This window comes from Saccopteryx leptura, chromosome 3 (assembly GCF_036850995.1).
Source record: "Saccopteryx leptura isolate mSacLep1 chromosome 3, mSacLep1_pri_phased_curated, whole genome shotgun sequence".
Lineage (NCBI taxonomy): Eukaryota > Metazoa > Chordata > Mammalia > Chiroptera > Emballonuridae > Saccopteryx > Saccopteryx leptura.
Genome location: NC_089505.1, coordinates 321,789,447 through 321,803,068, shown reverse-complemented (window position 1 = coordinate 321,803,068; position 13,622 = coordinate 321,789,447). Strand labels below are relative to the sequence as shown.

Sequence of the window (13,622 nt, the reverse complement as noted above, 5' to 3'; positions counted from 1 at the left end):
AAAAGCTTCAAATAAAGACACTGAACTGTACAAGTAAATTAATTACAGTTCAGCACTTGATTCAGCAGAAAATAGTCATGATAATGTAAATGGTAATGAACCAACTAGAAAATAATAGAAGAGAAAGTTCTTATGCAAATAATTAAATCTTCATGTCATATGAGAAAGCAAATTAATAATGTAAATTGGTTTATCAAGAAAAAGCAGTGGTCTCAGTCAAAACTGGGAATTATAACAGGGGTTTAGGGGCATACTTGTTTTTGGGTTTTTTACACCATGATTTTTTAAATAAGTAAAAATAAAAGTTTAAATAATTTTCATTCATTCTTTTCTTAGTATATCCAGGCACCTGTGCCAAAATAATCACACAATTTGCATATAGCTACTTGCAGTGAAATGTGATTTAAGTATTCAAACTTGTGCTAAAAGCAGTATTTCTATTAGAACTTAACAGTGAATTCTTAACTTTTTTTTTTTTGTTTTTTGCATTTTTCTGAAGCTGGAAACAGGGAGAGACAGTCAGACAGACTCCCGCATGCGCCCAACCGGGATGCGCCCGACGGGGATCCACCCGGCACACCCACCATGGGGGCGACGCTCTGCCCATCCTGGGCATCGCCATGTTGTGACCAGAGCCACTCTAGCTAGCGCCTGAGGCAGAGGCCACAGAGCCATCCCCAGCGCCCGGGCCATCTTTGCTCCAATGGAGCCTTGGCTGCGGGAGGGGAAGAGAGAGACAGAGAGGAAGGCGTGGCGGAGGGGTGGAGAAGCAAATGGGCGCTTCTCCTGTGTGACCTGGCCGGGAATCGAACCCGGGTCCTCTGCACGCTAGGCCAACGCTCTACCGCTGAGCCAACCAGCCAGGGCCGAATTCTTAACTTTTTAAAGTAATCTTTATAATAGCTAATGTTTACTTAGTACTTAATCTGCTTTTTGAAACTGTTCAAAATATTTTAGATTTATAGTTATTTGTGTGTGTGTTGAGACATAGGAACAGATAGGGACAAACACAGGAAAGGAGGAAGATGAGAAGTACCAATTCTTCATTGTGGCTCTTTAGCTGTTCATTGATTAGTCTTTCATATGTGCCTTGACCAGGGAGCTACAGCAGAGCGAGTGACCCCTTGCTCAAGCCTGCGATCCCATGCTCAAGCTGGCGACCTCAGGGTTTCGAACCTGGGTCCTCTGTGTTCCATTCCAACGTTCTATCCACTGCAACACCACCAGGTCAGGCAGATTTATAATTTTTATCACTTAATATTCAAAATAATCCTATGAGGTTGGTCCTACTATTACATACACCATTTTATATGTGAGAAAACTGAGTTCAGAGTTTACACAGCTTGCCCAAAGTTATACCTAGACTTGACGTAAACTTTCGGATGTCAAACCACACAGTACATTTTCCTTAACTATCCAAAGGTAAGAATACAATTAATGAGTTTTGATTTTTCAGGTTTCATTTTTCTTCTTTTTAACAAAGAAAATCGCAGTTCTTTTTTGCTTTATAAACAGATATGTGAACACTGACAAGATGGATATAAGAAATATAAGCGACAAAATTAAATATCAACATTTAACAAGATGATGGATTTGATGTCATTTGTCAGTCTACTACAAATCCACAGCACAATGATCACATATTAAATTTGAACGGCATCAGTTAAGTAAAAATGGTCCATCTGGCAGATTCATTTAGACCTGACCAAACCTGCTTTAAGAAAAGCCACTTTGTACATGAAGTAATTTATTGCTTTGGTGTTCTTTGTATTAAGATGTCATGGAAGGATTAAATAGAAACATGTGAAGTCATTTGTTCATTTATTCATTAATATGTTGTCAAATTCAGTTTTTTATACACTATGGTGTTTATTCCATTTTCTGTACTATTAAGATATACATATTTAAAAAAATATTTAACTTATTTTTATGAAGAAATTAAATATTTTCTGAAAAAAATTATTTTATTGTTCTCTAGCAACAAACCTGAAACAAGTCTCATCCAACTCAATTAACTCATTTAAATACCTCTGCACCATGGCAATTTGTCTAAAGATCTAGTTTACACAATTCTATTCCACTTAACACTGTTTTACCCTGTTACATAGTATATAATTAAAGAACATTTTTGTAATAAACATGTTTCTTTTGATATAATACAGAACGAGTTTATCCCACATCCCAGCAATCACTCAAATATATTAAAAATGTACCCTTCTTAAAAGGCATACACATTTACAGGTTCAAATTTTTATTGTTTTAAAATTCTACATGTCTTTTACAATACAATATTTTGTTATTTAAATGACCTCTAAATGGTTAATGTACAATGAATGTTTTTCTGAAACTGAACCATAAATTTTAATTTCATCAATATAATCATTCTAAACAGATTAATAAAGATGTTGGGAAGGCTTCAGTGCTGCATTTGAAACTGTCAAGAGCACCAACTCTTCCCTTTAGAACCCAGGTGAGCAATCTGTTGAAAGTGCTGTAAAAGACTGCTAATTATGGCTGACCTTAAAAATCAAATTGAGTTTTTTTTGGTCTGTTTTGAAACATCAAAGGGCATTTAAAAAAATAAATGAAACAATTTGCTTTAGTAATCTTCAGAGGCAAACTCAAAATTATGATTATCTGCATGCAATAACATTTCTCTTTCTTTAAATAGTTTTGAAGAATTTACACATTTTATAAAGAACGTGTTAAAGAGTGCAAGTTTTTTGCTATTGATTTCACAAAAGGACAAATGCTGGTAATAACAACTAACATTTAATATCTAAGTTCAAGCTAATGTATATGTAACAGGCAATTAATATGGCTAATCATAAGCCACAATGCACAGGGTATGCCCTTTGAAAAAATGAACTAATTTGGTCCACATTTCTAGTTATTTGGGTAAAAACAAAAACAAAACCATTTTAATTCAGCCAAGTGTCTTAATGAATTTATTGTTCCTAAAGTATAGCCAGTTAAAAAATAAATGATGTACACCAATGAAGCATACTGTCATGTTGACTTTTGTATAAAAAGATGGCCTGCTGCTTTTGGAGTGATGAATACTGTATGACAAATCAGGAAAATGTCACAGAATGAATTCTTTTCTTCCATAAGTCATACTTTCTTATTCCATGACACAGCTTTCACTCTGTAAAACTTTGTCCCCAAAGGAACTTTAAATCTGTTTTGTGCCTAAGAAGGAAAGAAACCAAATTATACAGGTACCATCACATCACACTACTCAATTCTAGAATATTGGGGGAGTCTTTGTCAAACTATACATGATCTACCCCTCAGCAGGTGAAAATATGTATATTGAGCCATTAATACTGATGGAAGAATACAGTCCAAATAATACAAATAATACAGTATACAGTGAACCATAAGTAGTTACTTTAAAGTATCAAAGAAACCTTTATACTACATAGTTTAAGCTCTATTAGTGTTTCGGAGCACAGGGGCCCAAAATTACAGTTAATTAGGGAGAAGCCTCACTAGATTTCATTGACTGTATTGTACTGGCATTGCTAATAGTACAGTCAGGTGCATTTTTAGCTGTGAAATATCTTCTTCAATGGCATTACTATATGAAAATAAAAAATATCAACTCTATAACAGATTCACTTTCAATCAACAGTTAGGCTGTGTTCTTTTTTGTACATAAAAACACTAATATCAATAGTCATAGATCATAGAAAAACTACTACAAGTAGTTTTTCTACATAGATCAATGGATTGTTGGTAATCTACCTCTAATATCCAAAGATAAAAAACAGAAATACTTATAAAATTGCTGGGTCAAACTCACACTCAATTTTTTTTTAAAGATTTTATTCATTTTAGAAGAGAGTGAAGGGGGGGGGGGGGGCTGGAAGAGTCAACTTCCATACATGCCTTGACCAGGCAAGCCCAGGGTTTTGGACCGGCGACCTCAGTGTTCCAGGTCGACACTTTATCCACTGCGCCACCACAAGTCAGGCTCATTAAATTCAAGGTCTAACTCTAGTGAGTAAAAATGCCAAGGATAGCATTATTAAAGATTTCTGTATAAAGTAGTATAAACATTTTCTACATAATTCCTAGGTTTTTAATATATGATATAGTTTTTACCTTTTTGGCTTGACAGTATTCCTTTTCCATTACTTTTCCAAGAACCCAGGGTCTTCTAGATGCACCTGAAGCTATTCAAACAAATTGTTAGTTTCTTTTTAAAAGTACAGTTATAATTATCTTAAAAAAATTTAAATGCCAGAACCAAAACAGACTAGTGCATTTCCAAGAATAAGAGAATGAGTTAGACTTTTCAAATTGCTGATATCACAAAAATGTGTAATGATTTACAAAACAACATTGAATTCATTCTACTTTCCAACCAGTAATTTTGGCTTTATTTATTCATTAAATATAGGTGGTAAGTAAAATCAGAGAACTAATGAAGTTAAAGAAATACAAATAATCTAAGTATAAATCATAAACAAACCTAAAGAATTCTAAATTAGCTCAACATTGCCATCTATTGAAAGTGATAACAAAGACGACCTTATCAATTCTGAAAGCAGTTACGCAGACAAAATTTATTTTATAGGTTCTTAAAGCAATGCTTTTAACACCAGTGTTCAAGTACAGAAACTGCACCTTTCTCACATCTGTCCTCCTCAGGGCCTGGCAGTGTAGTGTGAAGACAGTTGGTGTACAAGACACAACAAGGGTTAGGAAGCAAAGCAAGTCTAGAAGGGTAGTACTTGAGTAAAAGGGAGACGGAAAATGGGAGAGGAGACAATGAAAAAGCTAGTCCTCACAGTGCCCAAGTGTGACAAACTAAAGAAGAGGCAAATACTCAATCTCTTTAAATTCATCATAAATTATCATAAAAACTTCATTTCAAAAGTACTCTGGCCAATAAATTATCTGTCTAGGCTAAAGTCTTTGAGATTCCCAAAAGAAGCCTGAATTGATTTTTATTCCATAAATAAATATACAGTGGGGTCCTCAGGTTACGACACAGTTCCGTTCCTATGACAGTGACATAAACCGAATTTTGGTATAAGTCAAATCATAACCTAGCCTAACAGAAATGGAACACTTGCAATTTTTAACAGTCTAAACTGGGGTCAATAAGCACAATGGGGGATGCCAACTCCTTCACTCATACACTGCATTACTGAGTACTCATCCACACACAACCAAACTAGTTTGCCCACGTAGTCTGTAAGTACGATGCGAATGGTGTAAGCCAAAACACTCATGTGTCAATTTTTTAAAGTTTTTATGGGAGTGAGCGTTGTAAACTAGAAATGTTGTATGTCGAGACTGTCATAACCCGAGGACACCCTGTAAATGAAAGATATCCTAAAAAACCATCAGAAATGTACAGACATAGACACTATTACATGATAGAGCCCCTGGACCACAGGATGTGAAATATACTATGATGAGTAATATAGCATTTCGTACAATTCATTGTCCTGAAAAGAATCTTTCACAATGAAATGCTTATGTTTTACATATGAGGACTTATGAGTCCCTCTGTCTCAGGCATAAAAGCACTCTTAGAATCCACGCATTCCCAGGGCAACAACAGAGGGGTAGGGTAGCATTACCACAGTTGGTATTCTCTGCTCTGTATTCCTCAAAAAAAGGGTGGGGTGGTGCAGTGCCATGGTAAATTATATAACATCGTTAAATAAATTCTTTTCTGCAAGACTAGTGAAAGCCTTTAGAATGATATTCTGCACTGCGAGTCTCTGAGTAGGCAGTGAGTGTTACCAAAACTTAAACATTGAACTCCTTATTCTTAGGATATGTACACTGAAAATATTTAAAGATAAAGGAACATGATATAATTTAGCCTCATATGGTTCTGGAAACAAAATGTGCACACAACATGTATATAATTATATATTTGTAAATTTAGACATAGACATATAGAAATAACAGAAATGGGGTAAAATGTTAGAAACAAAAGGTAAACATGGGTAAAAGTATATGGATATTTTTGTACCATACTTATGCTATTTTTTGGTAAATTTAAAAATGATTTTCAGGCCCGACCAGACGGTGGCACAGTGGATAGAGCGTCAGACTAGGATGTGGAGGACCCACGTTCAAGACCCCGAGGTCGCCAGCTTGAGTGCAGGCTCATCTGGTTTGAGCAAAAGCCCACCAGCTTGGACCCAAGGTTGCTGGTTCGAGCAAGGAGTTACTAGGTCTGCTGCAGCCCCATGGTCAAGGCACATATGAGAAAGCAATCAATGAACAACTAAGGTGTTGCAACGGAAAACTAATGATTGATGCTTCTCATCTCTCTCCGTTCCATTCTGTCTGCCCCTATCTATCGCTCTCTCTGACTCTCTCTCTGTCACTATAAAAAAAAAATTTCAAGTAAAAGTTTCAACAAATGTAAAACAAAAACCACACACAAAGAATATCACAGAAAGAAAAAGTTCATTGTTTCGAAGGTACAGAACCAGTAAGTTGTAAGCATATCTTATTTCTCATGGTTACCTGGAAAACATACATATTTATGTGTATTCTATATAACTCACCACCAACAGCCATGATAAAGTAATCATGTGACATTGACCTACTTCAGGAATTGGAATTTGACCAGGTTATAATTTAAATAGGAATAGTAATCAAATAAACATACATTCTTGTTTTTCTAGTTAAGTATTCCAAGGTATCAATTCTGTTCTTTTGAAATTCTTCAAAGTAATAGAAAAAAATTGAAAATAAAGGGAGGGTCCCTTTCCCTATCACTTTTACTTTAGTATGGTGTACATTTTTATGTGCCCACTTAAACCTAATTGCATGGTTTCCCTCTGGCACCAGGTGGAGATGAAGATGAGAAGAGACCCAGACTTCCTGAGACTACTATTCATTGAATGATTACCACTGTTTCATGAGCCCAACACTGAAAAAATTTCCTTCTAAACAGTAAAAACCTTTTCCCTACAGGCATTTAAAATATAAAAATCATGGCCCACTAAAGAATAATAAAGAATATGTATCAAGAAACAATCAGTTAAAACCATAGGAAGAACTACTGTAAAATGAAAAACCTTTGTCCTAACATAATTTCATCTGAAATTGTGTGTTCTTGGACTCTAGGGAAGAGAAAAATGCAAATATAAACAAATGAGAGAATAGGAATGGATATGAAGAGGAATGCAGTAAAAAAACAGGTCACCATATATAAATACAGAGAATGGTTTCTACAAGTCAAAGAAAAGTCTGTTGTGGAACCAAGAATAGAAGTTTTACCTGAGTACAAGTACAACACATCATTAAAAAAAACATCAATGTGAGAGGGAGAAAAGTAAGACCCATGTATGATATATTCTTTTCCCTTCCTAAAGAGAATTATATTTCTTGGGTAAAAAAAATTACTTTTTAATATTGATCAGTACAGTGATAGCAGGTCTTTCATATTCATTCTCTTATTTTGAGGAAAAAAAAAGATATTAGGTATTAGGTCTAGGTAAGTGGGTGGAAACACAGCTTGTGGTAGCAAAGAGCTATTTATTTTGAGCCTGATTTTAGATTAGACTTATATTAAGTAGTCCAAAAATTTTTTAAAATTTATACTTGATTGATGAGACTAGTTTATTACATCAGACCCAGGAATCACTGGTCCATAGATACAACTTATAAAGCCTTCAGCAAAATCACAAATTATTTAAACTTGGTAGGTTTTGTTTTTTGTTTTTTTGAGATTTGAAAGCTAGAGACAGAGAGACAGGAAGGGAGAGGAGAAGCATCTACTTGTGTCACTTCTAGTTGTTCACTGATTCCTTCTCATGTGTGCCTTGACTGGGGGAGGGAGGGCCACAGCAGAGCAAGTAACCCCTTGCTCAAGCCAGCGACTTTTGAGCTCAAATAAGAAACCATGGGATCATGTCAATTACCCCACACTCAAGCTGGTGAGCCTGAGCTCAAGCCTAATGAACCCACACTCAAGCCGAGACAACCTCAGGGTTTCGAACCTGGGTCCTCAGCATCCCAGGCTGATGCTCTATGCACTGTGTCACCACTGGTCAGCCCAAATATATCTAAACTTGGAAGATATTTTTTAAAGTAATAGATAATAGACATTATAATTTAATATATTTTAAAAGAGCTTATTATTGCCTTTTTTTAACCGTTTAAGTGTTGACAAAGTCATTAAAAAATAAAGTAGAAACACAGGATGATAAATAAGATAGAAAAGACACTTTATAATTTGGCAAAAAAGTAATGTTATAAGCAAACGTGAACTTAAATAGGCTGGATTTATATTAAGAATTGTGACAATTAAAAAAAAAAAAGGATTGTGACAATTTAATTCTGCTATTGCTAGGTTTGGCCAAATCACATTAACAATATTGATTTTGAATTGTCAATAGAATCTAGGAAAATAATCTGGATAATTAGATTTTATAAATAAACAGGTTAAGCAGTGCTTCCTCTTTGTTATTTAATTCTAATATATTTAAACAGGGAAGGAAAATCTTTAATATATCCTCTTTACTTCAAGTTTATTATTTTAGTTTTGAATGTGACACTTACCACCCTCACCTGGTTTGAGATCCAGGGCAGGCAAAGACTCTGAATGCAGAAAATAGAGGGTTGGACTAACAGTAAACAGTACGTAATTGTCATGGCGTTCATCTAGGATGATGAGTACCAAATCTCCCACCTGAAAACTGAATAAAGAATACCATATTATTGCCTGAAAAGTTTAGTATCACCCTATCCTGAAAACTTCAAGATTATATTTTTCAGTGTTTAATTATATATATATTGAAATATTATCAGTGCAACATTAATTTTCGCTTTTACATTACATATATATTTTAACTCTATCCAGATCCTAATGGGAATGCTGGTCACAAACAGAAGATGTTCAAAGAATGATGCTAGCGACTGTAGCAGATGAAAAATATTTTAAAAATAATCTTTGTTACTATCTATTGTTTTAAGAACATAAGACATAGAGAAAAAAAAAACCCACTACAGTTCATCTAGTTGTATGAAGAAGATATTCATCCTATTAATATAATCTTTCATTTATAGTTGCAGTGGCGAAGAAATTATCAATACTATACACTATGCCAGAGGTTCTCAGAGTGTGCCCCCTACATTTCCAGGTGCGCCCTATGGTATTCCAGAGAAATATGTGCCTGTTGGGGACCAAAAAACCAACAGGGTTTTTGGAGTTTAGATTTTTTGGGGACAGAGGTATGGGAAATTGGCTGTAAGCTGACAGTCTGCCCAACCCCCCACTTCACTTGCCTGATTAGGTTGCAAAAGGTTGTTAAGCTGTGGTGCTGGATTGTTTATACCACCCCCTATGTTCCCCAGAAAGACTGGAGGCAAGTTTCTTCAATCCTTTGTTTGGTGTAAAGTTAAGATGATATATATGTATGGTGGGGCTTTTCTGCACTCGGTAAAATTCTTGGGTTGCCTTGCAAACATGATCAAAGATCTCATTGATTTGCTAATGGCCCACTTTGCCCTATAAATAAAGCAAGATGAGGTTTTTCAGCGCACTTTGTTTTTGCCAGCAGTAATTACAGGGCCCTCCCAGACCCTGTATTTTCTTAATTTCGCACTGTTCCCAACTCAGGACCTGGAATTACTGGCTGCGCTGGTTTGCGGCCGATGTAAAAAAATATAGTTACTCTATTATACCATTTCATTACAGAAATACCGCTCTTTTTGTTAACACATCATTATTATATTTATTATTAACACATCATTATATTATTTTTAGATAAATACACCCAAATAAAATGGATAGATTTCAAGAAAAAGAAGCATTATATTGAAGAATCTGATTCTGGAAGTAAGCAAAAGTTAAGTGTAAATAAAACAGGACTTGAAGGCTGACAGGCAGAATTTAATGTATAGCATTTTCCATCACTTAACACTGAACAATACGATTGGACTAGAAACCCATTCATGGAAGCTTCAAGTGATTTTGGTTTAACATTAACAGAAGAAGAACTAGCAGCTATATCCACTGATCGTGGATTGATAATTAAACATAAGGAACTATCTCTTGAAGCCTTTTGGATTTCTATAAAAGATGAATATGTGGCAATATCTAAAAGAACTTTGAACATTTTACTACAATTTTCAACATCCTATTTATGTGAATTAGGATTTTCTACCCTCAACACAATTAAGAGTAAAAAGAGAGGAATTCTTCAATGTATTGACAAGGCAATGAGAGTTTGCCTTTCAAATATATGCCCAAACATTGAAGAAATCGCCAGGACACATCAGGCTCATGTTTCTCATAAACACAAGAACGAAAAAACTTAACACATTCATGTCGGAACCTGCTGAATTTACTAAATCTTACTAAGAATGTATCTATATATATAAAAAAATAACTTTTTGTCGTTTTTATTTTCTAATCCTTCTTTTTTTATGAATTCTCAAAAGCATAACTCAAAAATGTAACAAAATTATTTTTTAATGTCAGAATAAATTTAATTTTGTCATATTTATTTCATTTAATTACCATAAAAGCAGACTTGGACTTTCTAAATTTTTTCTTTAATATATGACTTATAACATTTCTCAGAAATTTGTATAATGTACCTACAATTATTTGTAGAATTTTAAATGCGCCCTGACTTCAAAAAGTTTGAGAACCATGGCACTATACACTATTTCTCTAGTCTCCAAGTATAGTGCTCTTCAATTTGAAAGAAAAGCCAATTGAGTTACGTTTATGTGATTAGATTTAAACAATGGAAATGACTAATTTGGAGTTAAGGCCTGAAAGGGAGCAAGAAAAGAAATGCCAACATGCTTCAAATGGTGTCTTCTACTTCAGAGTTTTTTTTTTAGAAATGTTCAAAGTATCAAGAGCCCTTGAAAGTTATTCTTGAATTCCTTAGGTGTCAAAATAATTTAATGACTTCCTACACCTAAGAAGTCATTAAAATCACTGTGGGAACTTTTCAATGATAACAAATGAAACGATTCATTAATCATTTACTCAGCGATGGGACCTCTCTGAGGAAGTTCTTCCGTTTTTTTTTAAAGTTAATCTCTCTCTAATCTTTAAAACACCAGTAACTGATTTGATTTGACATACAGATGGTAGGTAAAGTAGATATCTCCCTTTCAAATCACTGAGAAAAGATAAAATTCTAATAATTACTTATAGGTCAGTAACCACTGATTTTTGACAACTAAGAATTTGGTCAACATATCTACTGTAGATAAAATAAAGAGTCTTTTAAAAACAGTTACTGATTTTATATCGGTCCTGACAGGTATAGAAAACTGACCAGTATTCATGAACTGCTAACAATGTTTTTATTATTCCAGAGACCTTTGTTTTAAAATAGCCCACACCAAAAACCAATGTTTTAATATAGGGTAATTTGGTCCAGAAAGATTGTTTCTTTGATAAATTTAACAGCACACTATGAATTTTGTCATATCAATAAAACAAAGTCTGAAAAATAAAAATGAGAAAACATTGCAACTTAAAAAGTCAAGATGCTTCAATCTAAAATTTAAAAAGACTAGGAGATAAATGGGATTTAAAAGAGGTGGCACCAGCTGAAAAATTAAAGAGTAATAGAAAAGTTTGGGAATATTTATGCATAAATGATAAAGCTATAAGGAAAGATTTCTACTGCAACCCTAATGTTACCAGAAATAATAATTTAGAAAAATATATATATTTTTAAGATTTTATTCATTTCAGAGAGAAGAGATGGGGGGGGGGGGCGCACACAGGAGGCACCAACTCCCATATATGCCTTGACCAGGCAAGCCCAGGGTTTCGAAATGGCAACCTCAGTGATCCAGCTTGACACTTTATCCACTGTGCCACCACAGGCCAGGCTGAAAAACCTTCTTTTTTAATAAAATGTTTTCACTACCAATAAATACAAAATATTCAGTTCAATGAACCTGGATCTTTAGAATTATGGGCACTGAAATTCATTTTCATTAACAATTCAGTATTATTCAGCTCAGTAAAATTTTTTGCACAGAAAAAACCACATAAAATATAAATAAAATACTTACTCTCTAATAGCTATCTTCTCAGAATGCCTTGAGGACACTGAAGACATGCTTTGAGACATCTAAAAAAATAATAAAAATAAATTGTTCATAAAGGTTACATAATTAAAGTACAACATTTATAAGGTTTTTATTGCAAAAATTTTGTTCAGTGTTACATATATTAAATTATATTGGTCAGATACATGAACATATATGGTAACTCTAAGAATCACTAGTTAATGACCACCATAGCTCAATAAAAACTACTAGAAATAATCCTTCCGATGGCAGATCTTTATGATGAAATACAATGAAAAATATTTTTAAATGTTAAGATCAACTGGGCAAGAAAAAACTTACCAGTCTTTGATTTAACCGCTTATTTTCTTCTTCTTTTAATTGTAATGTCTACAGAGAAGAAAAGAGACCTACGGTTTATTGCTGTACCTAACTCAAATCTAAACAAGAAATGTCAAAATTTTCTTAAACTTCAGATTAATGTTTGGTTATAGTAGAAAAGTTAGTGGAAAATAATTTCTCATAGATCCTTTCCCACTGTTTTATTTACTCGCTTAAAAGAGAATTAGAACACTTTTAGTATAATTACCTAAGCCAAGAGTTCTCGGAAATTTATCATATCACTTGAGGAACTTTTACGTATGCAGTTAAAATATCTGAGATTTATCCCAAAAACTCTGGTAGTAGGTCTGGCTTAAAAGGAGGGACCTGCACATACCCCAGTTGATTCTGATGTAAGTGACCATAAAACCCTTTAATAACAAATAAAATGCATGCTAGAACACAAAGTTGTACAATTTTGACTATATTTTTAAAAGATAAGCTTGTAAAGAGCAAAAAAACCCTGCTAAATTTAACTCTTAAAAAGCTTAAGGAATGAAAAGTGGTCTATAAACAAAGATGCTAAATTTAAATCAAAATTACATTATCTGATAGTACAGCTGGGAGAAAACCACTTACTGCCAATGTTTTCACTGGCGATGTTCATGTCAATCTCTAGAAAAGACAACTTTTCTTCATCATCCATATATTCTATTCTTGCCCAATGTAGGGTAAGTATTTAATCCTTTGATTTTTGAAATGTAAAATTCCTACTTAGTGTTTTAACAAATTCTGAGCTATTGATTAAAACTATTATTGTACATCTTTATTTTATAGACTACTTATCTTTTCTCTAATACAGACTTCATTTAATGGAAAGATATGACAAGTAAGAAGCCTGAAATAATATTGCCAATTATTTAGCTACTTCTCAAAATATTAATAAAAAAATAACCATTAAAAAAAGATCGCCTAACCAGGTGGTGGCACAGTGGATAGAGTGTTGACCTAGGATGCTTAAGACCAGGTTGGAAACCCCAAAGTTGCCAGATTGAACATGGGATCATGGACATGACCCCATGTTTGTTGGCTTGAGCCCAAAAGGTGCCCAGCTCAAGCAAGGGGTAAATGGATTAGCTGGGGCCCTCTGGCCATGTGAGAAGCAATTAATGAACAAATAAAGTGCTGCAACTATGAACTGATGCTTCTCATCTCTCTCCTTTCCTATCTGTCTTCCCCCCCCCCCCCCCAACTAAAAACAATCT

At 34.2% G+C, this 13,622-nt stretch overlaps 1 protein-coding gene across 3 annotated transcripts in view; it reads right to left on the bottom strand.

The window, feature by feature from the left end:
- Positions 1-746: 746 nt before the first annotated feature.
- Positions 747-13,622, bottom strand: part of RB1CC1 (RB1 inducible coiled-coil 1) — a 116,975-nt gene continuing 104,099 nt past the window's right edge. For 2 of the 3 annotated variants that reach the window (XM_066379063.1, XM_066379062.1), the window contains 5 exons: positions 12,379-12,426; positions 12,040-12,098; positions 8,548-8,684; positions 4,111-4,181; positions 749-3,192 (listed from right to left, as the gene is read on the bottom strand). In XM_066379063.1, the coding sequence (XP_066235160.1) occupies positions 3,115-3,192; positions 4,111-4,181; positions 8,548-8,684; positions 12,040-12,098; positions 12,379-12,426 (393 nt within the window). In that variant the 3' untranslated portion in view covers positions 749-3,114. Of the gene's footprint in view, positions 3,193-4,110; positions 4,182-8,547; positions 8,685-12,039; positions 12,099-12,378; positions 12,427-13,622 lie in introns of all 3 variants that reach the window. The other variant, XM_066379065.1, reaches the window with a different exon arrangement.